We start from the raw sequence: 20,714 nt of genomic DNA on the forward strand, positions 1-20,714 counted from the left end.
AGGCACGGTGTCAATGGTATTTTGTAATTTTGAACTTGCCCCTTTATGCTGATCAACCAAATAATTAAAAAAAAAAAATCTTCCTTTGAATTTCTGAACCAGTAAATAAACTTACTACCCATTTTTTTCCTCCTTTTTTCTTGAAGTAAATTGACTAATCCAGACCTATACCTAACTTGGTCTCCTTTAATTGAATCTAATATTTTGGTAAATTGAGGTCTGTAATAAAATTATCCCTCTGTAACTCATAAAGGAAATAAAATTAAAGTTTGATGAATTTCTATATGCATGTGTTATGAGAATATATTTTTTTGGAATTTATTTGCCAGATAGTTAACCTTTTCAAAACAGTAATAATTTTGTTATTGTGATACTTAATTTGGGGCCATGTCACCAGCAAGCCTTCATTACTTTTGATGAATATGTTTCAAATGCCCATTATATAGGTGCTGCTGTTTTTAAATTCTCACAGAAAAATAAGAGCTTGAACTCTCTTTCAAGTTGCTCCATCTCCTCATCTGTCGTGTCCTAAACTTCATGTGCCATCTTTGGCCGACACCCAAGCATCTGTCCTTCCACACCTGTGCCTGCCATGTTCGGGACCCTAGGCTCTCCTCTTTCCCTCCTCAGCCAGTCCTCGTCGCCTAGTAAATCTTCCTTGGATCCGCTGTGCCTCCTCCCCACTGACCTGGCCTTGGCCCAGAGTCTCTTCGCCTCTTCCCTTAACTGTGACTGAGAGCACCCAGGTTTTGCTTCCACCCATCTGCCCCCATGCAAAATGCAGACTCTGTTTAACATCCTCCAGTGGCTATGTCAGCCGTGCCCGACTTCTGTACCTCGAGGGCTCCTCTCCAATTGATAGTGCAGTATTTGTATGATCGTTGTATTTTGGGGAAGCCTATCGATACTGGAGAAATAGCTGTTGCGGATTCAGTACAATTTTAAATAAATGTCTATTTATCATAATAGCATCTACATCCCCTTGAAAACTAGAGTAACATATGCTAGACGCTCACTGTGGAGACGCTGACCATGCGCGGGTGGCATGCTGCCCCTCGCAGTGGTGCGAAGCCCCGAGAACTCCATGGCCCGGGCGCCCAGTGTGCAGGGAGCACCTGGTGCACTCCTGTTGGCCCTTTCACACTCAGGATGATCCTCGTGCAGACCATATAGCGAACGGTCATCCCAACAGTGACCTGCAGGGGGCATTTGTAGTAGGTCTTTTCCCACTGTCCTCTGTGGGGAGCATCTCCCTCTCTGCCCGCCTGGCACCTCCCCTGCACGCACTGACCTCTCTCCCCGTGGGTCCCCCTGTCCACTTGCAGACCAACACCATCCAGACAGTTCCTTGTGCCCCTTGTTTCTGTGTCGGTGCCCCCGTGATTTGGTGCCTGCCCTCTGCAGGGATCAGAAATAAGCCTTGTTCCAACTGCGGACCCCCAACCCCTGCCACAGCGCCTGACGTATGGGGGTTTAGTATAGAAGTGAATGAGTGGATGAATCGTAAGGATTAAATAAGTCAATGAAATACATGTACGGCACTGAGAGTAAGTGTCTGGTGCAGGCTAAGTGCTCAGCTGCTGTCGGCTCCCCTGCTGTGTGCTGGGCACCAGTTTAGGTTTTGGGGAAACAAAGGAAAAAGGACAGAATCCCTGCTTTCCTGAAGCTTACGCGCTCCTGGGAGGAGCTGGACACCTGTATTTCAGGGAGCGGTAAGGCCTGTAAGGAAAATGAAGCTGGGTGAGAACAGATGGCGGTGGGGTAGCAGTGCGGTCTGGAGTGCCCCAGCCCCCGTGTCACAAAGCAGAGTAGAAGGGGTCTTTGGGTCTCAGAGACCGTAATGTCCTATCTGGCACAGGCACTTAAGAATCAGTGATGGTGGCCCGTGTGGGGGCGAGCGCAGGGGCTGGTCGGGGAAACTGGCTGTGATAGGAGATCCGAATGGGGAGGAAGCATGTGCACATCTGTTGGAAGAGCACCTGCTGGTAGACCTTCCAGGCTGCAGCAGGGTCAGGAGCACGTGGGGCCGACCCTGACAAAGCAGCCAGTGTCGTTGGGAGTGCGGGGTGGGAGGGTGAGTGTCAGGAAGTAGGTCACACGTGTCAGGTCGGGGTGATCGGGACCTTGTATTTTATTCTCGGTGAAGATGAGGGGCTAGCAGGGCTAGTAGATGGGAGCGGAATGAGTTGAGTCTGTACATTATCTGAGGTCCCTTTTAACTTGATATTTTGTGTTTCTAAATTTCAGTTACAATGTCCAGAGTGTTTAATTAGGCTCGTTAGCATCACTGTTAATAATAGTGCTGCCACACCTGCCCAGCTCTTAGGAAGATGAGCAGGGCACTCTAACCGGAATAGCTTGAGCTTCGGGGTGCTGCGTTAGCGTAGGTGAGCACCCTCACTAGCTCGGTAACTTTGGAGTTTTCTAACTTAACATCAGGGAAAATGAAATGTCTCTAAGAGCTCTATTATTGTGAGTCTTGAAGACTGCTTGTCAACATTGGAAAAAACGGCAGCCTGAAACAGCTTTCCACATACATCTCAAGCGCCTCCCGATGGTAGCCCCCCACGGTCTCTGTGCGGCACCCAGGGTGTTCTCCTCATGTTTAGCTAGTTCTGTCATCGTGTGCCCTGAGAGCCTTCAGGGGCTGCCCTGTCGTTCTCACAGTCGAAGACCACATCCCTGCTCAGGCCTGACCCCACTCCCTGCTCATGGCCTTCGTATCTGTTGGGTCTGGGGTCTGCTATGCAGAGTTCTCCCACCTCCTAGCCCGGCCAGCTCCTCTAAATGTCATGTCGATAGGAAAGCTTTCCCTTCCCTTCACGCCCCATCCAGACGACATTTGTGGTCATTTGCTGCTGCTGTAAAATTTTGTCCCACGCCCCACTTTTTTTTTTTAGCCATGTCATGTCTGAATATGGAAGGATGACAGACACAGAGCGAGACCAGATTGACCAGGATGCGCAGACGTTCATGAGGACCTGCTCTGAAGCAATTCAGCAGCTGAGAACTCAAGGTGAGGTGCTCTGAGAGGCACGGCCAGCCCGCCGTGACTGTGAAGCCTCAGACAGGATCCATAGCACGCGCCCAGCTCAAGTTCTCTCCTGTGTTGCTATTTAGATTTTAGTTTCAAAACTTTAAAATTCCTCTTCTCTTGATCAGCTGTGAAAAGTCATGAAAAGGCCATGATTCAAGTTAAACAGTGGGAGGAGGGAGGTGAGGAGGACCCCTCCACGCACAACCAGACATTTCCTAAGGGCCAGAGCAGACAGATTGTGCGCGCCCCTGTGCTCTGTGTGGCATTTAGAGGGTCGGTGGTCAACAGCGTGTGGACAGGGACGGGAGAGGGCGCTCTCAGCCGTCTGCTTGGATAGGAAACTTCAGGAGCAGACCATCACGCTGCAGAGGAGGGCTCTGGAGCCATGGGCGCTTTGGTGTCCACCCCAGCTCCAGCGCGTTCTACCCATACGGCTTTGGGCAAGGCACGCAGTTGCCGTGCGCCTCAGTTTGTCTATAAAGTGGCGACAGTCACAGGGTGCATCTCTTAGGGCTGTTAGGAGAATTCAGGTGCGTTCAGCACGTGCTTAGCGCCCTGGCTGTGGCACGAGGGTTGTTCGCATCACATTGTCTTCACTCATGTCCCATTCTCACCAGGGCAGTGAGACAGCTTCCCCAGTCCTGTATCTTCCTTGACCCTTTCATAATGTGCTTAGGCAGATCCAGGTTCCATTAAATAGCACAGACCTCCAAGTGGCCAGATGCTACTGAGTTCTTGACACTGACTTGTCTTAGGGAGCTTCCATCATCACAGCCCTGATGGGCTACTCGGAGTCTGATGAAAGCTATAGACGTTCTTGCCAGAGAAATATACATACTCACAGAATTTTGTATACAGTCCCTCATGTGAATCTCAGGTTAAGCAGCCCAACAGGAAAAACATGATTCATGTCCCCTACCCTTAAGGGCCTAAACATTCATTGAAATAACCTAGAAGTACATGATTATGAATAAAACCAGCAACTAAGTACCAAGCCATGTGACCTTGGGCTTCTTATTGACTCTGAACCTTACTAGTTTCTGTGTGTGTAAACTAGACCTCCAGATTGCCTTTTGCATTAGCAGTCATATATGTAAAGTACCATCCGAGTGCCCGCAGGTGGTAGGCACTCAGTGTCTCTGTAAATGGGAGCTGTCCTACCAAAATAAATGGCACAGACCTGAAGCAGATGTGATAGCTTGCAGAAGCCAGGCATCCTTAGGGCTAGGAGAGTCAGGGAAGGTTTCCTTGAGAAGGAAGGTTTGACTCTGTGTCTAAGGGGCCCTTGGAATGGGAGTAGCTGAGGGGCAAAGACGGAGCATTCCAAGCTGAAAAGCAGCCCAGACAGGCGGGGGGTAGTGTGGGGCTTGAGTTTGATTTAAACATGTTACTTGAAGGTCAGCTTGAGCATCGGATGCTGTTAATACAAACGGGGTCAGCTCTCAAGAAGTGGGGCGTATCCAGTACGATCCCTGTGTGCTATAATAAACCATAAATTCTTTGACTGTAGTTCTTCTACGGGTTTAATCTTTTACTCTTGCGAAGCCCAATAAATCTTCCTCTTTTAAAGATGTAATGTCACTTGACACAGACTTGTCTTATCGCTGTAGTTTTACAAATACTTTCCATAAAGAAACTGTTCTGAGGAAGCTGATGAGTTGTTGCCCTGTGAAACCGAGCACAGAGACCTGACTGCTGTCCGTTTGTGTTCCAGCGCACAAGGAGATGCCCTCCCAGCAAGTGAAGGAGCACAGGAGCGTGGTTCTGGATTTCATCGAAGATTACTTAAAAAGTATTTCACTTTATCTTAAAGGTCAAATGTGGCATTTCACCATAGACATGATGCAAAATTTAGCTTTGCTAGCTGAAGACTGTAGTGTCTCCTTATACTTAATGACATCCTTTGCCTGTGAAGCGGTTTTAAATGGTCTCTGTTCTGGTGTTTTCCCTACAACAGGAGTATGTAAACTTTACTCAGAACAGAGAGCCATCCGCGTTAAACGAGTGGTGGATAAGAAAAGACTGTAAGTATTGTCTCTGCTGGGGTTCCTTAATTAATAATAGCAATGATAGCAGCTAACGTTTGTAGAGTCCTTATGCTTTGCAACATAGAGTGCTTGGATTTCTTCCACAAAATGCTATAGCTCGTACTTACAGAGCCCTGACTGTTGTGCCAGGCACTGTGCTAGATTCGTTGTTAGCTCACAACCACCTACCCTGAGGGGCAGGTACCGTTCTTATCCTCATTTTCCAGATGGGGAGGCTGCCGCTCGCGAAGCTGGGTAACGCCCCCAAGGTCCCACAGCCAGGAGGTGGCAGAGCTGTGCTTTGAGCCCAGGCTGTTTTGTTGGTTCAGAATCCACGCTCAGGCCTGTCTTCTGTTAGCGACCCTGTGTGGCTGGCAGTTTTAGCCATCTTACAACTTTCTCTTTGCCCCCCACGCCTCTCCTTGCTGTCTCTCAAAGGATTTTCCTGAGGCAGGAGCTGGAGCACAGCAACCTGTGCTCCCCTGTGAGGCGTCCTTCGGGTCATCTGCAGCGTGCGCCTCCCTTCTAACAGAGCACTCGATGCCATGTGCTGGTTTGCGGGTGAGGCCGTTAAAGCCCCAGGAGGTTAAAGGACTTGCACAAGACCCCACAGCTAGGAAGCAGCAGAGCCAGACTTCGGTATCTCCCATGGCACATGTCTGCTCCCCAGCCTGTCCTCCCCGTCGGGGTGCACGCCAGCTTCTAGAGCACAGGGACTCAAAGCTGCTTCCCTTGCAGCTGCTCAGCCAGCCTGGGATAGGATTCTTAAAATGAGCAGGGAGTGCTAGGTCCAGGCTTCACCTCTGGACCACTTCTAAACTGGCCTTGGAAAGATTTTAGGGCGTTCTTTCAGAAGGTAACAGTACGTACTACCTGGGGACAAATTTTCTTAATTCTGATTGTGTCGAGACCCCCAGCACCAGCCCCGGGTTAGGTGGTGCGCTAGGAGGACTTGCGGAGCTTGAGGCTTGGATTTGTTACAGCGAAAAGGTGCAGAGCAAACGGCGGAGGGAAACGGGTGATGTGCAGAGGAAATCGTGAGCGGGCTTCCAAGAGTCCCCTCCAGTGGAGCCACACAGGATCTGACTTGTGACAACTTGTGTGAAATGCCCACTGGGGAAGCTCACTGGAAACTCACCGGCCAGGGATCTCACGGGGGGCTGGTCACAGAGGCACCTCCTCGTTGGCACACGCCCCAATTCCAGACTCTCGGCGGGAAGGCTGGTGTTTCTGCATAAACCACACTGTGCGTACGACAGTTCAGGCATAGGGAAGCACTCAGCAGTTAGGGCTATGGGAACTCGCCCGAAATCCCAGTTCCCAGACACCTGCCCAGGGCCGAGCCTGCACATGGGCCTTGCCCAGGAGGGCGGTCTGAGGCCTGTGTTAACTGCTCTGTGCACTGGTGAGACAGATCTGAAACCGTCATGCCAACAAATGGAAGTGTCTGTGGGGGATAGTAAGTAGGTGGGTCATGTCATCTGTCAGCAAATAATTACTGTTTATTACAACAAGGCGATGAGGATAGGCAGAGAGAGCAAGTGATAAAGTCTCTGCCCGCAAGGAGCTTAGAGTCAGGCTGGGTTGCTATAGAAACATGAGAAATTGGCCAACTGAGTCGGGATATGTCACAGCCATTAGCAAGTTCAGGAGGGTCAAGTAGAGCTGTGGGGCGGCATAGCATCACGCCACAGAGCTCACGCTCTCCAGCCAGACGGCCCCCCTGCCGCTTACAAGCTGTGTGACTCGGGGAGCATCGCTTGACTTCTCCTCGCCTTAGTTTCCTCCCTTGTAAGATGGAAAAATTCCAAATACCTACCTTATTGGGTCGTGAGAACAAAATGCACTGGGATAGGTAAAGCGCTTGCTCTAAGTGTTAACGTATGTTAATTTGGACTGTTCTCTATGATTGAGCATTCAGCCTGTTTGCCAGTGTGTTAATTTCGTTTGATCCTCACAACGACTCTGCTAATAATAAATACTAGTATCTGGTTTTATTGAGGACATCGAAGCCCAGAGAATGTGGGCTACTTGCCCGACATCACACAGCTGAACCAAGGTTTGAATGCCAGGGTAACGGGGCAGACTTTCTCAAACAATGGGCTTTGTGTTGGATGCGGGAAGAGGAGGGTTTGGGAAAGCGATGACAGAGGGAGAAAGCAGTCCTGGCTTGGGGAGGAGTGCGGGTGGAGGGGCACCCAGAGCCGTCCTGGAGGAGAAGGGCAGGCCTGGTCACTGGTGACTTACCATCCACACGGCGTGGTGGTCACTTGGCCCCCCACCCACCAGCGGGAGAGGTGCCCATTTCTGCTCCCTCACCCAAGCGGACCCTGACACCTGAGACTTAGCAGGTACCCCAGGTAAAAGTGGGAAGAGGTTTTTGCTGCTGCCTCCTCACTTCCTGGTTCTCAGCAGAGGCTTCGACAAATTAAGATCAGTCAGATGGGAGTTGTTCTCATTTCGACAGTCGAGTACAGGCTCGTCTCCCGCCGCCTAGCTGGCCTGTGCCAATTACTTTGAGCAAAAGACCTTGAGGGAAGTAACTATGTGACCCACACAATGTAGTCCAGCCTCCTTCTAGTTCTTTCCTCACCTTGTCCCAGAAGACGACTGCCTAAAACATACATATAATTTCACCACTCCCTCGCTTCCCATGTCTTACCAAAGCTCAGCTTGATGGCATGGCATTCAAGGCCCGCAGCGAGCAGATGGCAGCCCTTGTTTGTTACTCGGCCCCTGTGGGTCTCTGCTCTGACCGTACGTAACTTTGTGTTCTGAAGAGGCCTTGTTCTTTGAAGCCCTCATGCCTTAATCCTTGCTGATTTCTCTGCCCAGAATGCCCTTCATGTATCCCTGTACTTTCTGCCCCTCTTTTCCCCATTCCTCTGGCAAGCAAACTCCTGTTTATCCTTCCAGCCCCAGTTAAGATGTTGCTTGCTCTGTAAAGACTTCCTGGCTTCTGTGGGCCTTGCTGGTGACTCCCTTCTCTGTGGGTTCCCTGCACACTGTCATGGTCGGTGTAACCCATACACTCCTAGAGAGCTGCAGGTGGACCCCCCGAGCCCATCACGCAGCACGTTGCCCGTCCTGGTCTGGGGAAGCCGCTCGCCGAGGGCTGCTGGGTGAGTGAATGAATGGGTGCCTGAAGATAAGTTGACTATAAGAGTTTCTATTGTCAAATTGGATTTGTGGGTTCTTTGTTTTTGTACTATTTTGTTTTGATTGGTACTAGGTATTGATAAAAGTCATTCTCATAAACCAGATTCGAGAAACCCCAGTGCTCCTGCTTTATGGCTGGGTTGCTACTGTCATGTTTCTTCAGTTTTTGACAGAAGTAAAGCATATTTGTTAGTGAAGGAATTGTCTGATTGTTTATTTTAAATCTTTCGTAGTATAGGAAAAACGGTACTCTCTGCTGGTATTCATTTTCATGCAGTGGTGATAACACGCTGATCTCTCATAGCAAAGGGCGCTTGTTCTAAAATGGGTGAAATGTTTTGCTCATTAGGCCAGAAGCAGTCTCAGCTGATCGTCCTGCCGTTCTCTGGCTGTTTTCTTAGAAAGGTAGCGCCATTGTTAAGTGTGACTTTTTTCTCCCGTCCCCCTAGCAGCTGTACTCGGAGTTGAGAGTGGCACCTGCTGCCAGTTGTCTTCAGCTGGACATCAGGGCTGGGGAGAGCTTTTACTGGGCGCTCATGTCTCTTCTTGTCTCCTGCTCTGAGACCGTGAGTCCTTTGAAGGCAAGGACACTGTGTCTTCTACCGCTGTGGTCCCAGCGCCTTGATCAGAACCTGCCACAGAGTAGGTGTTCAGTTACTGGTTCTGGAATGAAGGAAAGAATGAAGCACGGTCACTCATTCCTGGCTCAGGTCTACACAATAAGAGCTTCTGAGGTGGAAAGGTTGTGGGCCACCACTGGACGCAACATTGGCACGAGTGGCCTTGTTGTCCCAGAAGGGTTTGGCATATTCCCGTTATCCTCCTAACCACCTTAAAGCACTAATATTTTGGTTATAATTGAACTATCACATGCCCTCCTGGGAATATGCTCTAAAAGCCATCTGAATTAATCAGAAACGTTTCACCTTTTCTAGAAAGGAATCCAGTTCTGTATTATTAGCTTTTCCTTGGGGACGAGGTTTAAGGTGGCTGTCTAGAACCCAGAACAGACCTCTGTTACTCCCTTCTGCGAGTTCAGAGGATTGTCTGTGGAGGCACGATAGACTATACTGGGGTCCCGGAACAGACCTGAACATAAAATACGAGGCCTGTCCTTTAAAGTGCAATTTCTTTCTTATTCGGGGTGGGTTGTCTGATCCTGTGTCCACCCATGGTGACCTGGCTTTAAAGGTTGCTGGTTTGGGCCCAGATTTGAACACATTACTTTCACTAGTACAAAGATGTTCTTAGAGTGGGAACTTTTGTGTATTTTCTCCTGTCTAAAGGGAGATTTGAGACGGATCAAGCCTACTGCCTGAAAGATGGTGGTTTCTTCTCACATTGGGTGATATGAAGCATTATGGAGGAAGGATGAGGCACCTCTGTATTTATCCGTGTAGCTCGGAGTTAATTTCCAGAATATTAGCAGATCCTACTGTTAATTCTGATGAAGGATAACGTGAGAGTTTCCTAAGGTATCTGAGGGGATCCTGGTGACCTAAGTAAGTGTGACTCTAAAATCAGTTTCTGTGGTCAAACAAGTCTGAGGAACGCTGCGTGTACAGAGTTCTCCAGGTCTGCACGTTGCCGTGTGCCCTGATTATGTTTTCCCAAGCCCTGCTCGCTGTGGAGCCTTTCACCCTTGAATCACGGGCAAACGCACTTCAGGAAATACTGCCTGATCCCTTGGCTGGGTGCAGGACCTTAAGTTTATTATTTACTTCCTTCAGTTGGTACAAAAGATCACAATTTCCTACATTCCGTTTTTCCTCCTCCTTTTTGAGAAAAGGCACGGGTGCTCTTGCAACACATACTCTCCGCATACTTAGTTGGTCCTTGCAGAGTGTACTCATGTTATTGTTTATGATTCAGTTCCCTCATCCTAGATTGGAAGCTTGGTGAGGGCACCGTTGTGCCTTGTACATCTTAAAATTCAGCCCCTAACCCAGGTCCCTGCACACAGTAAGAGCTCAATAAATTTTGCCAGTGCGGGGGGAGGGGGGGAGGCTAGGGATGATGACGACAAAGATGAAGGAAGACACGAAGTGATGCGATGTGATAGGAGGTCCCTAGCAGTATGATTTTGTCCCTTTTAAAAATTTCAGATTTACCGAGGTGTAAGTGACGTGACCCTGTAAGATACCGTGTGCACTGTGGTGATTGGATACGCGGGCACATGGTACAACAGCTCCGCTCGTCTCGTTCAGGAGCACACCCGTCACCTCACGTATTTGTCTTTTTGTCTTCTTCTTTTGGGTGAGATTGTTTAAGTTCTACTCTCTTAGCAAGTTTCAGTTGTACAATACAGTGTTAGAAACTGTAGTCACCGTGTTATACATTAGATCCTCAGATCTTATTTATCCGAGAGCTGAAAGCTTGTGCCCTTTTACCAGCCCCTCCCTGTTTCCCCACCATGATTTGGTCCTACTCACTATCTAGAACAGGGGATCAGCACACCGTGGCCTGTGGGCCAAGTCTAGCCTTTGCTTGTTATCATACAGCCCTCGAGAGCTGAACATGGTTGTTAACATTTTTAAAGGTTTGTAAAACAAAAAAGGAAAGAAAGAATACAAGATGGAGATCATATATGTTCTACAAAGCCTAAAATATTTACCATCTGGCCCTTTCCAGAAAAAGTGTGCTGACCCCTGGCTCACAACAGGCTCTCTGAGGTGAGGGACCGCTTTTTTGTTGTTTGTGGTTTGCAGTCCGTCGTGGACGGGTACGTACTCCACTGCGCAGGTCAGGCTCGCAGCCCGTGCTGCGGGCGACCCCGCCCCCGGAGCTCCATCTGAACTCTGTACGCTGCTCGGCAGATGTGTTTCTGATTACATGGCAATGTCAAAGTGCTATAAACGTTTCTACACGCTTGCTCTTGGTTTTTGTACTTCTCTCGTAGCAGGACCAGAACAGTTCGTGGTCCGGTAGCGGTCTGTGGACCACACTTCGTGCAGCAGGGGCTTGGTGCCCGGTAGATGTGTGTGTGGGTGTGAGGATAGCTGACGCACGGTGGTGTGAGGCATTTCCTGCTCTGTGGGAGCGCACAGTACCTGTGCTAGAGTGGGTACCTGAGTCTGAAAGCCACTTCTGAAATGACGGTACTGTAATATTCTGTACCAAAAATATCTTCTTTCTACCGAGAGCCTTGATTGGGAGCAGAAAAGAAGTGTAAGAGCCATACTTAACTCTGGAATATTAACCACTTTTCTCTTAACTTTTGTATAAGTCCAAGAATTTCCTCCACATATTTTCTTATTTCAAAACTGAAAAGTCTGATTTCCTCCCTCTTTCTGTCTCTTTCTATTCTTCTTAAATTTTAAATAGAATCCCAAGGTTGTCAAATAAGGGACCTGGAGACAGATGTTGGCCAGGTGGAAACTGTGTTGATTGCAGCTATGAAATGCTCAGCCTTCAGTTAGAGAAATCAATTTAAATAAATCATGGGGCATAAACTGATCTTTCTGATGAGTTTTTAAAAATTGCTTTTTTCACAGTGCCTTCAACTAGTTAATTTGTAATTTCCCTGAGGATTGCAATAGACATTCTATGTATAATGAGATCTGTTTTTATCACTTAAAAAAAAAGCTCTCGACTTTGTCTACTGCATTGCAGTCTTTTATTCATTTTAAATTGAAAACTGGCACATTAGCATACTCTGGACACAAAGGATTACAGACTTGACAGGAGCCCTTTATTTAAAAGTCAATTAAGCCCTTCTTCCTAAACAATTGAGTCCTGCTGCCATGGAGTGGGGCAGAGCAGGGTGGGTGAGTGCAGGGGTGGAGGGGGGCCACGGGCTCCCAGGGCAGGTCGCAACCAGAGTGAGGTGAGGGGCGCACCCCTGTAGGGGGGAAGAGAGGCAGTGGAGATGACAGGTTGGTTATGTAGGGGGATTGGTCAAATAAGTGAATATACAAGGATGACGGAAGCCAGGTTTCACACAGTTGGGGAAGCGAAAGGGAAGAAGCCAGAATGAACCCTGTGGTGTTGGGTTGGAAGGAAAGGTACCGGTGTGAACTCCTGGCTTGCAGTTTGCATAGGGAGAAATAGAAATAAATATGGCTGTAAATGAGTATGTATGTGTGGGTATGCAAATGGGCCTGGAAGCAGGGACACCCCAGTAGCCATAAGCCTGCTTAGCACTCAGATCTTGGCTTCTACGTAGCCGGTTCAGCTTCCAGGAACCAGGGCTCCTTGTGGAAATGACTCAGTCTGGGGCTGGGGCAGGGAAAGTAGGACATGAACCTGGAACATTTTGTCACACCAGACAGCAAGGAAGGGCTCTGAGGATGATGGGAACATGGGAGGAGGACCAAGCCAGTTTGAAGGGGTTTCTCCTGGCCAAATTAGAGACAGTTTGAGGATCAAATAAAAGATAGTAGCAGATGATAACCCACTGAATAAAATAGGACATCATGAGTCCATCTCCATAGGAATACGTAAGTGAGTACACTGAAGGTTTGAAATTGATAATTACATAGTATCGAAGCACTCCCTCCCCCGTAAATTCTTAACTACAAAGGGGGAAAGAGTAACTTCGCAGTGGGGAAGCCTGGCAGCCACCACCTCAGTCAGGTGATCAAAGTGAAATCACGGACAACCTGATGGAATGCACTGAGCAGAATGTAAATAGAATATCACTTTTTTATGCCAAAGATGTATAACCTGAATCCAGCCGTCAGGACGGTCAGACACCCGCAAATTGGGGAATGTCTTATAGGATAACTGGCGCATCATCGTGCATCAAGGTCATGAAACTCAGGGAAAGACCATAGAACTGCTTAAACCAAAGGAGCCTGAAGACAAATGACAACCAGATGCCATGTGTGATTCTGAACTGGATCTTTCTGTTACAAAGGGTATCATTGAGACAACTAGGCAAAATAGAATGGGGTCCAGGGAAAGACTGGAAGTAGTGTAGCGACGTGAAATGTCCTGATTTTGATGGTTGTATTCTGGTTGTGTCAAAAAATGCTCTTGTTTTCAGGAAATCCTAAAATAGAGTGAAGGGAGATCAGGTTGACAACTTACTTTCTGATGGTTCAGGAGAAAGGGTTCTTTGGACTGTACTTAAGATCTTTCTGGATGTGATTGTTTCACAACAAAGCAAATAAAAAACCACAAGATACCATCTCACATTTATTAGAATGGCTAAAATGAAAATGACAGATGTCGGGGGACAGGTATGCCGCCACTGGAACTCCCATCCGTGGCTTGTGGAAGTATAAAATAAGTCTTTATTAAAATAGCCAAATAATTCTCCCGAGTGCAGGGACCATCCTGTGACCCGGTGGCCCCACTCCTAGCTTCCCTGGGCCTACCATACCTTTTCTGCCCTTCTGTGCCTGGCAAAATGTTACTTTCTCAAGAGTGCACCCAAAAGTTATCATAAAGCCTTCATGATAAAAACTTCCAGCAAACTTGGACTAGAAGGTGTGCATGAGCAGGTTCACTCAGTAGGATTAGGGTGTCCCAACTCTGCACATTATGAAGAAACTGGCTCTGGGCCAGTGCTTGGAAGATAATCTCCAAGCTCTTGCCATATCCTGCCTGCTAAGAGGGTGTTTTGTTTTTGTATACCTGGAGCCTTGGACCGTCACACCGGAGAGTTTATGCTAACAGTGTGATTTATGACCGGGGCCTTGGACCAAACTATTTGAATTTGACCCCTGGAGGAACTGGAGACTGAGGAACTAAGGTTAGCTACTTGGGTGCTCCATGCTGCGTGACTGACTCCCGGTGAAACGCTGGATGCCCAGGCCCCAGGGAGCTTTCCAGGTGACAGTAGTCTGTGCACATGTTCTCATTGCCGGGAGAATTAGGCGCTGCCTCTCGTATTTCACTGGGAGAAGACAACTGGAAGCTTGCATCTAGGTTTCTCCTGGACTTTCAGGAGTAGAATTGAGCAATTCATCACATCCATACAACTCACAGTGCTCATCACAAGTGCCCTCCTCAGTCCCCATCACCCATTTAGCCCACCCCCCACCCACCTCCCCTCCAGCAACCTCAGTTTGTTCTCTATTGTTAAGAGTCTGTTTTATGGTTTACCTCTCTCTCTTTTCCCCCCATGTTCATCTGTTTTGTTTCTTAAATTCCACAAGAACTGATCTCTTTATATTTCTTTTTCCCATCTAGGAATATGATATCTCTTTCCATTTGTTACAGGGTATTTTTGTATCTTTCAAGAACATCTTTTAGTTTTTCCACACATGGGTTTTGGCTTTTCTTGTTAAATTTATGCTGTGATATTTGTTGTTGTTGTTAGTTTTTTATCGTTTGTTTTGGCTATTGCAAATGGGGTTTTCTCTTTCCCTGAATCTTGTCACTGTCAACCTGGCACTTTCTGATGAACATTTAAGTCATTGTTTTGTTATTACAAGTAGTGCTGTGATCAATATCCTTATAACTATATCTCTGTGTGTATTTGTGAAACTTAGAGTAGCAGCTGTATTTTCCAAAGATGGCTGCATCCAAACATATCCCATCCCACATGGTCTTATTAAAATCAGTTTGTCACTGCTCCACTGGGAGGGAGATGTGAGGTCTGTGTCCCCTCCCCTTGAGCCTGAGGGGACCGTTGTAACTGCCTGGGCCGCGGTGTAGGGCAGAAATGACAGCGTGGGACTTCCTGGCTGTTATAAAAAGCACTGATGCTTCCCAAGGGACTGCCTGCTCTGGGGGGACAGTGACACTCGCATGGACCCCTGCCGAGGGAACGAGGCTCCTGGCCGTCACCCGCTCGGCAGCCATGGGACGAGCCTCCTTGGGAGGGGATCCTCCCGCCTGTGGCAAGCCTTCGGGTGATGCAGCCCCATCTGGCATCCGGCTGCCCCCTCAGGAAGGACCCGGAGTCAGAACTGCCCGGCCAAGCCACTCCCAAATTGTCTGGCCCCAGAAACACTGATGGATGGTAAATGATTATTGTTGTTTCGAGGCACTAGCTTTAGACTGATTTGTTTCCCCGCCATTGTCGTTGGATGCTTAGGAAGGTTGATGTTATAGTTACTTTTGAAAATTCTTTTAGGAATGTTCGAGAAGAGCATTTCCTAAACAGCCTTTCTTAGCACCCTGGTCTTTTCCAAAAGCCCCATGAAAATGGTCTCTGCAGTCACAGGTTATTTGGAAAAGACATCCTTTTTGGAAATTCAGAATATATTTTGGCATTATTAAAGGCTCTAAAAATCGGTGGCGCTTGGGTGGCTCAGTCGTTAAGCGTCTGCCTTCGGCTCAGGTCATGGTCCCAGGGTCCTGGGATCGAGCCCCGCATCGGGCTCCCTCCTCCGCGGGAAGCCTGCTTCTCCCTCTCCCACTCCCCCTGCTTGTGTTCCCTCTCGCTGTGTCTCTCTCTGTCAAATAAATAAACAAAATCTTTAAAAAATAATAATAATAAAGGCTCTAAAAAGTTGTAGAGTAAAATACCCATCTAGCTTTGACTCAGTTTTCTCCGATTCATTTGACCAGAAGCCCCTTTTCATGGAACATGGTGGGTAGACTCTACTCTTCATGGAGCAGCTGTTAAGAGCATGCCTCTGAGGCAGGTTCCTTAAGTCACATCCCAGCCCAGCCATTGACTAAGTGTGTGACCTGGGCGAGTTTCCTCACTTCCATATACCTCGGTTTCCTCCTCTGTAAGGAGGTCATTAGTATCATTACCTACCTTATAGGGATGTATGGCATTAAATAAATTTATCCATATAGCATGCTTAGAAAAATGCCCAATACATAATAAGCCCTCAGTAAATGTTAGCTGGCATTAACAAGATCGTCCTTGTATGTATTTACATTGTTCCTTTTATGTATAGTCTTCCTGGCTTGTAATATGGAATTCATCATCGATCTTTTTAGCAGTCTACCCATAATTCTTGTAGTGCTGTGTCGACTCCAGGAAAGCTATTACAAGGCTTGTCGTTTCATGATCAACAAGTTTTTTCTTCTATTAGCTAATTACTGACCATTATAAGGTATCCATTCATTCAGCCTTATTTATTAAACACTGAATGCCAGGCACTCATGTGGGACCCAGGGCTGCGCAGTGACCACGGCCAACAGTCCAGGACCCTGCTCTGAGAGTGTGCCCTCCAGCAGAGCGAGGCATGCAGTAAACAAGTGAACTAGCAAGGTCATCCCAGACGCTGGTAACTGCCTATCAGGAGGACAAGGGCTATGGCACAGTGTGACATGGGGGAGCCTGCTTGAGATCGGAGAGCCAGGGTAGGCCTCTCTGAGTGAGGTGAGCTCGAGCCTAGCCCTGAAGGTGGAAAATAGTACAGCCCTAAGAGGGGCCCTGAGGCCGACGCCAAGTGCAGAGGCCTTGGTTCCTGAGACAAGTCGTTTGTATATTTATAGTTACCTTATTTAAGATACTACTTATATATACTACATAATGTGTGGGCATGTGCGTGTGTGTATTTAGCAACACTTTTGCACTGGTGTGAAACAACCAGCGTCCTGGATTTGTTGAACAGTCAGCCTCCGCCACGCACGTGTTGAGTGCGGTGCCAGTATGTGGGGCAGGCTTGTGCGTCCTTTCCTTCAGCACCTACTGACTGCATTCCTCCCCTCGTGAGCTTTGGTGGGGGTGCCCAGTCCTCCCCCTGCAGGCGGTGACCCTGGTCCCTTGTAGTAAGTGCCCTGCTGGACGGGTGTTGGGATGGACACTGCTTAGCAACTCTGCTCTCTGGCAGAGGGCACGGAACACGTGTGCAGGGGTCACACGTGACTCCCTCTGTTGTCAGAATAGAAACTTATTGTGTCAGCAAATTATATGATTGCTAATTATCTATTTAGATCTAAGCTGGAACCAGAACCACATACAAAGACAAAAGAATCCATGTCCTCTGAGAAAGTTTCACAGAATCCTTCACAAGACTCTGAAGAAAAACCTGTCACTGAAGAATATCCAGGTATGCATTGAAACCAAAGTCTTGCCTTGCATCTCTTCCTTATGACGTGTTGGCAGAAATACAAAGCAGAAAAAGGAACACAGTCCTAGACATCTTGCGGTGTTTGTACTTGCATAAAGCAAAGGAAACGCAGAAGGGGCAGCCTTTTTTCTGTCCCAGTTGGAGCTGATGCCTGTTGGGGCAGGGCGGGAGGATTCCTCCAGCCACCCAGGAGCTGGCAGAGTCCAGGGAAAGGGCCTGAGTTGCAGTGCACCACCAGGGTGGGGGCTGGGGTCTCAGGGAAGGTGGGGCACTGCCTCCCCTGCCCCCACGTGGTGCCCTGTCCCGCGATCTCAGCATCCTCTTAGCACTGACCCTGCGTGGCCACCCTGCGTAGGCAGTGCGTGCCTAGTTTGCCGGATCTCAAGTGTAGCAGGGGTGGGATTTTGCTTTGCACGAATGCCAGGATGATGGCGTGCTGAGGGCCCGGGGGCCAGATGTCTTCCTCAGTTCCCTCGTCCGTGTTATCACAGTGACTGTCATTGCCTGCAGGTCTCCCAGATGCCAGGCGCTGCCCTGAATCCTTACAGACACCACCACCATCCTTAGAGCAGCCCCCTGGGATGGATTTGGTGGCCCTGTTTTTGAGATGAGCCTTCTGAAAGGCTGTGAGAGGCTGGGAAACTTAAAAACTCATAAATGGTGGATTCAGGATTTATATGCAGATCTGTACTGCCCCTCCATCTGATTTATTCCCTGCGTTGTACAAGAGAGGGAATTCAGAATGCAGTGTGGGATTGAGCACCTGAACGATGCCAGGGGCTCTTTCCGTGGTTGGAAACAGTGTCAGTGGGGAGAGGTGGGGAGACCAGCATCTAGTGAGCCCTCCACTGTGCTGGGCTCATGCTGGGCCATCAACAGATTGAGTCTCATTGGGTCTTTTGAGGTGGTGCTGTCATTTTACGTGTGTGGAAATCGAGCTTTGAAGAGATTGTATAACCTGTCCAAAACCAAGAAAGGGGCAGCACCTGGGTCACTCTTTATAGAGCCTGAGCCTGTCCTCTCTGGTGGCTGCCTTGATCCATAGGCCAGAGGCCTTGCACACCTCCCATCTCCACTGGTCCCTAATGAAGGAAAACCCCAGCATCACTCATGAACTAACGGGGCCCAGCTTCTCATAAGACAACACATAGGGATATCATGTCTACATTTACTCATGCCAGACACTGCATACTCGTTCCATCACTCATTCATTCCAGTAATACCGGTAGGGCTGAGGAGAGTGGGGAGAAGCCAATACAGATTCTTGGGGCCCAGCTGAGGGCGGATCTCCGGCGAAGAGCTGTCTGCCCTTGCTGAGCCCTGCGCCCACACGGAGTGCTGCCGTGCCAGGCACTGTGCTGGCTGCTGGGGACAGTAGTGAGTAGAAAACAAGACCCCTCTGCTTACAGGAAACAGATGTTAGTGGAATAATCACACCCGTGTACTATACAGTCATTGTACGTGCTGTCCAGTAGAGGGTCCTGGTCAGAGGAGAGATTAGGCCTGTCAGAGAGGTCGGAGAGCTTGATATTTCAGTAGAGACCCAAGGGCCTTGAGGGGTGAAGCCTGTGTCTCTCTCGGGCAAGAGCGTCACAGGCCGGGGAAAGCAGACGTGTGGAGGCCCCGGGAAGGGAGCATGCCTGGCATGGTGGATGAGCAGCCTGGAGGCTGGAGAGCAAGGCAGAGGGCAGAGGGACAGCAAGTGAGGAAATGCCAGGGCTCCAGGCTGCTCGAGGACTGTGGCTTTTACTCCGCAGGAGGTGGGAAGCCATGGGGAGGTCTGCACGGAGCACGGTCCCAACCAGCTGTGTTTGAGCAGGGCCCCTGCGGTTGCTCTACTGAAGAGAGAAATAAGGACAGTGAAGAGGTTGCTGAAGTCCCCCAGAAACAGGATAATGGTGGAGCACAACACACATGGTAGCAGGGGAGTGGGGGGAAAGTGCTGGAATTCTGGATACATTTTAAAGTAAAACCACAGCATTGGCTTCCTGTACATGGGACAGGCAAGAAGGAGGGGTCCAGGAAGGTCGTGGAGGTTTTGACAAGGGAGAAGTTTGCTGTCCTTCACTGCGCTGTGGGAGATTGGTTTGATCAGGAACGCAGGGTCGGGCATGTTAATTTTGAGATGCCTGGCAGAGATGTAGAGTAAGGAGTTGGGTTTACGAGTCTGGAGGTCAGGGGGCAGGTCTGTAGGCAGCATCGATCCCCTGAGACAGGCTGTGACCCCCTGGAATGAGGGTGAGTGAAGAGAGGATGAAGGCCTGAGGCTTCCCAGCACTTCCCGTCTTCCTGCTTTATCCTTCTCCCTGGCACGTGCCACCATCCTTCTGTTTGTTTTACTTGTGAATGTTCTTGACGATCTGTCCCTCCTCCCAAAACGTAGGTTCCGTGGGGACAGGGCTTCTGTGTTGTTTACTGCTCTCACACTAGCACCCACAACAACGCCTGACACGTGGCACGTGCTCAGTAAATCTCTGAAACGGTACATCACTGAAAACAGCGACAGGAGGGAGGAGGGTGATCGGGAGCACTGATTGCTTTTAGTTGCTGTGGAAGTGTTTCCTAATGTAGAAGGAACCTCATGCCTCTGGGCAATAGGAAATACACCGTCAAAATGAAAGAACCCTCTTCTTCACGATTTATATTTGTATCTTAAAGTCAGTATTTGTTGTTTTGTAATCACAAGGTTGTCTCCTGACTCGGCCAGCCCACCAGATATTAAGGGCGAGCTCTCCAGTTTAGCTCCTGACCCCCGCATAGGAGACAGGATTGTATGAAGAGTGTCTCTTCTGAGGCTGTCATGCTCCCAGCTCTAGCACCTCCTGGCACTTCTGAGCGCCAGTTCCCCCATTTTTAAAATGGAGGTGATGAGACCTACCTTTTAGGGGTGTGGGGAGGAGGGTGTGAGGTTGTCACTGGTTTGCCTTTGCTTACTGCTCTCCTTGCATCTTGAGACACTCCCCCACCCCCATCTTGGTCCTGGAATGGTCTCTGAGATGCCCTGTGGCCAGTGCTCTCCTGCCTTTTCCCCTGCACCCTAGCACCTGCCTGCTTCTGCCGGCTCAGCCTCACTGTCCCCCCCAACTCCACAGACCACCCTTTCCTTCAAATCATTTGGTGATGCTTGTTATGTCCTCTTTTCCTTAGCTACGTGGAATCCCAAAGACTTGTAAAATCAGAATATTAAAAGTGTACACAATTTCCTGTCTGGACAAATTCCTGCATATATAACAGATCTTTAAATACTTCAATTTTGTTGTTTTTTCCCAAAAGAAAGCTATTACCATTGCTGTATCCCACCTTTATCTATTACCTGTTTGTGGGTCTGTAAGGGAGCTCGTGAACTTCGGGATAGGACTAGGTGGTATAGTTCTAGGCAGAGCTTGCCATGCTCCTGTTTTTTTAAAAAAGCCACTAGTTGGGTTACTTTTCATTTAGTCAGCAGTATCCAGCAGCTCTGTGGTCATACAGCCCTTTTGTCCTCGTCAGATGTTTAGGCCGCCTTCTTCCATATTCTTAACTATGCCAGCACAGGGTCTGCATGGACCCGTTGTTTGTTTTTTG

At 48.8% G+C, this 20,714-nt stretch overlaps 1 protein-coding gene across 3 annotated transcripts in view; it reads left to right on the forward strand.

Moving 5' to 3' along the window:
- STX18 (syntaxin 18) overlaps positions 1 to 20,714 on the forward strand; it is a 116,764-nt gene that overhangs the window by 79,607 nt on the left and 16,443 nt on the right. Inside the window, exons 3-6 of one of the 3 annotated variants that reach the window (XM_032399780.1) lie at positions 2,901 to 3,016; positions 4,752 to 4,850; positions 4,995 to 5,061; positions 17,014 to 17,129. In XM_032399780.1, coding sequence (XP_032255671.1) covers positions 2,901 to 3,016; positions 4,752 to 4,850; positions 4,995 to 5,061; positions 17,014 to 17,129 — 398 coding nt within the window. Of the gene's footprint in view, positions 1 to 2,900; positions 3,017 to 4,751; positions 5,062 to 17,013; positions 17,130 to 20,714 lie in introns of all 3 variants that reach the window. The other 2 variants (XM_032399783.1, XM_032399777.1) reach the window with 2 other exon arrangements.

The sequence above is a fragment of the Phoca vitulina genome, unplaced genomic scaffold (genome assembly GCF_004348235.1).
Source record: "Phoca vitulina isolate PV1807 unplaced genomic scaffold, GSC_HSeal_1.0 scaffold3, whole genome shotgun sequence".
Taxonomy (NCBI): Eukaryota; Metazoa; Chordata; class Mammalia; order Carnivora; family Phocidae; genus Phoca; species Phoca vitulina.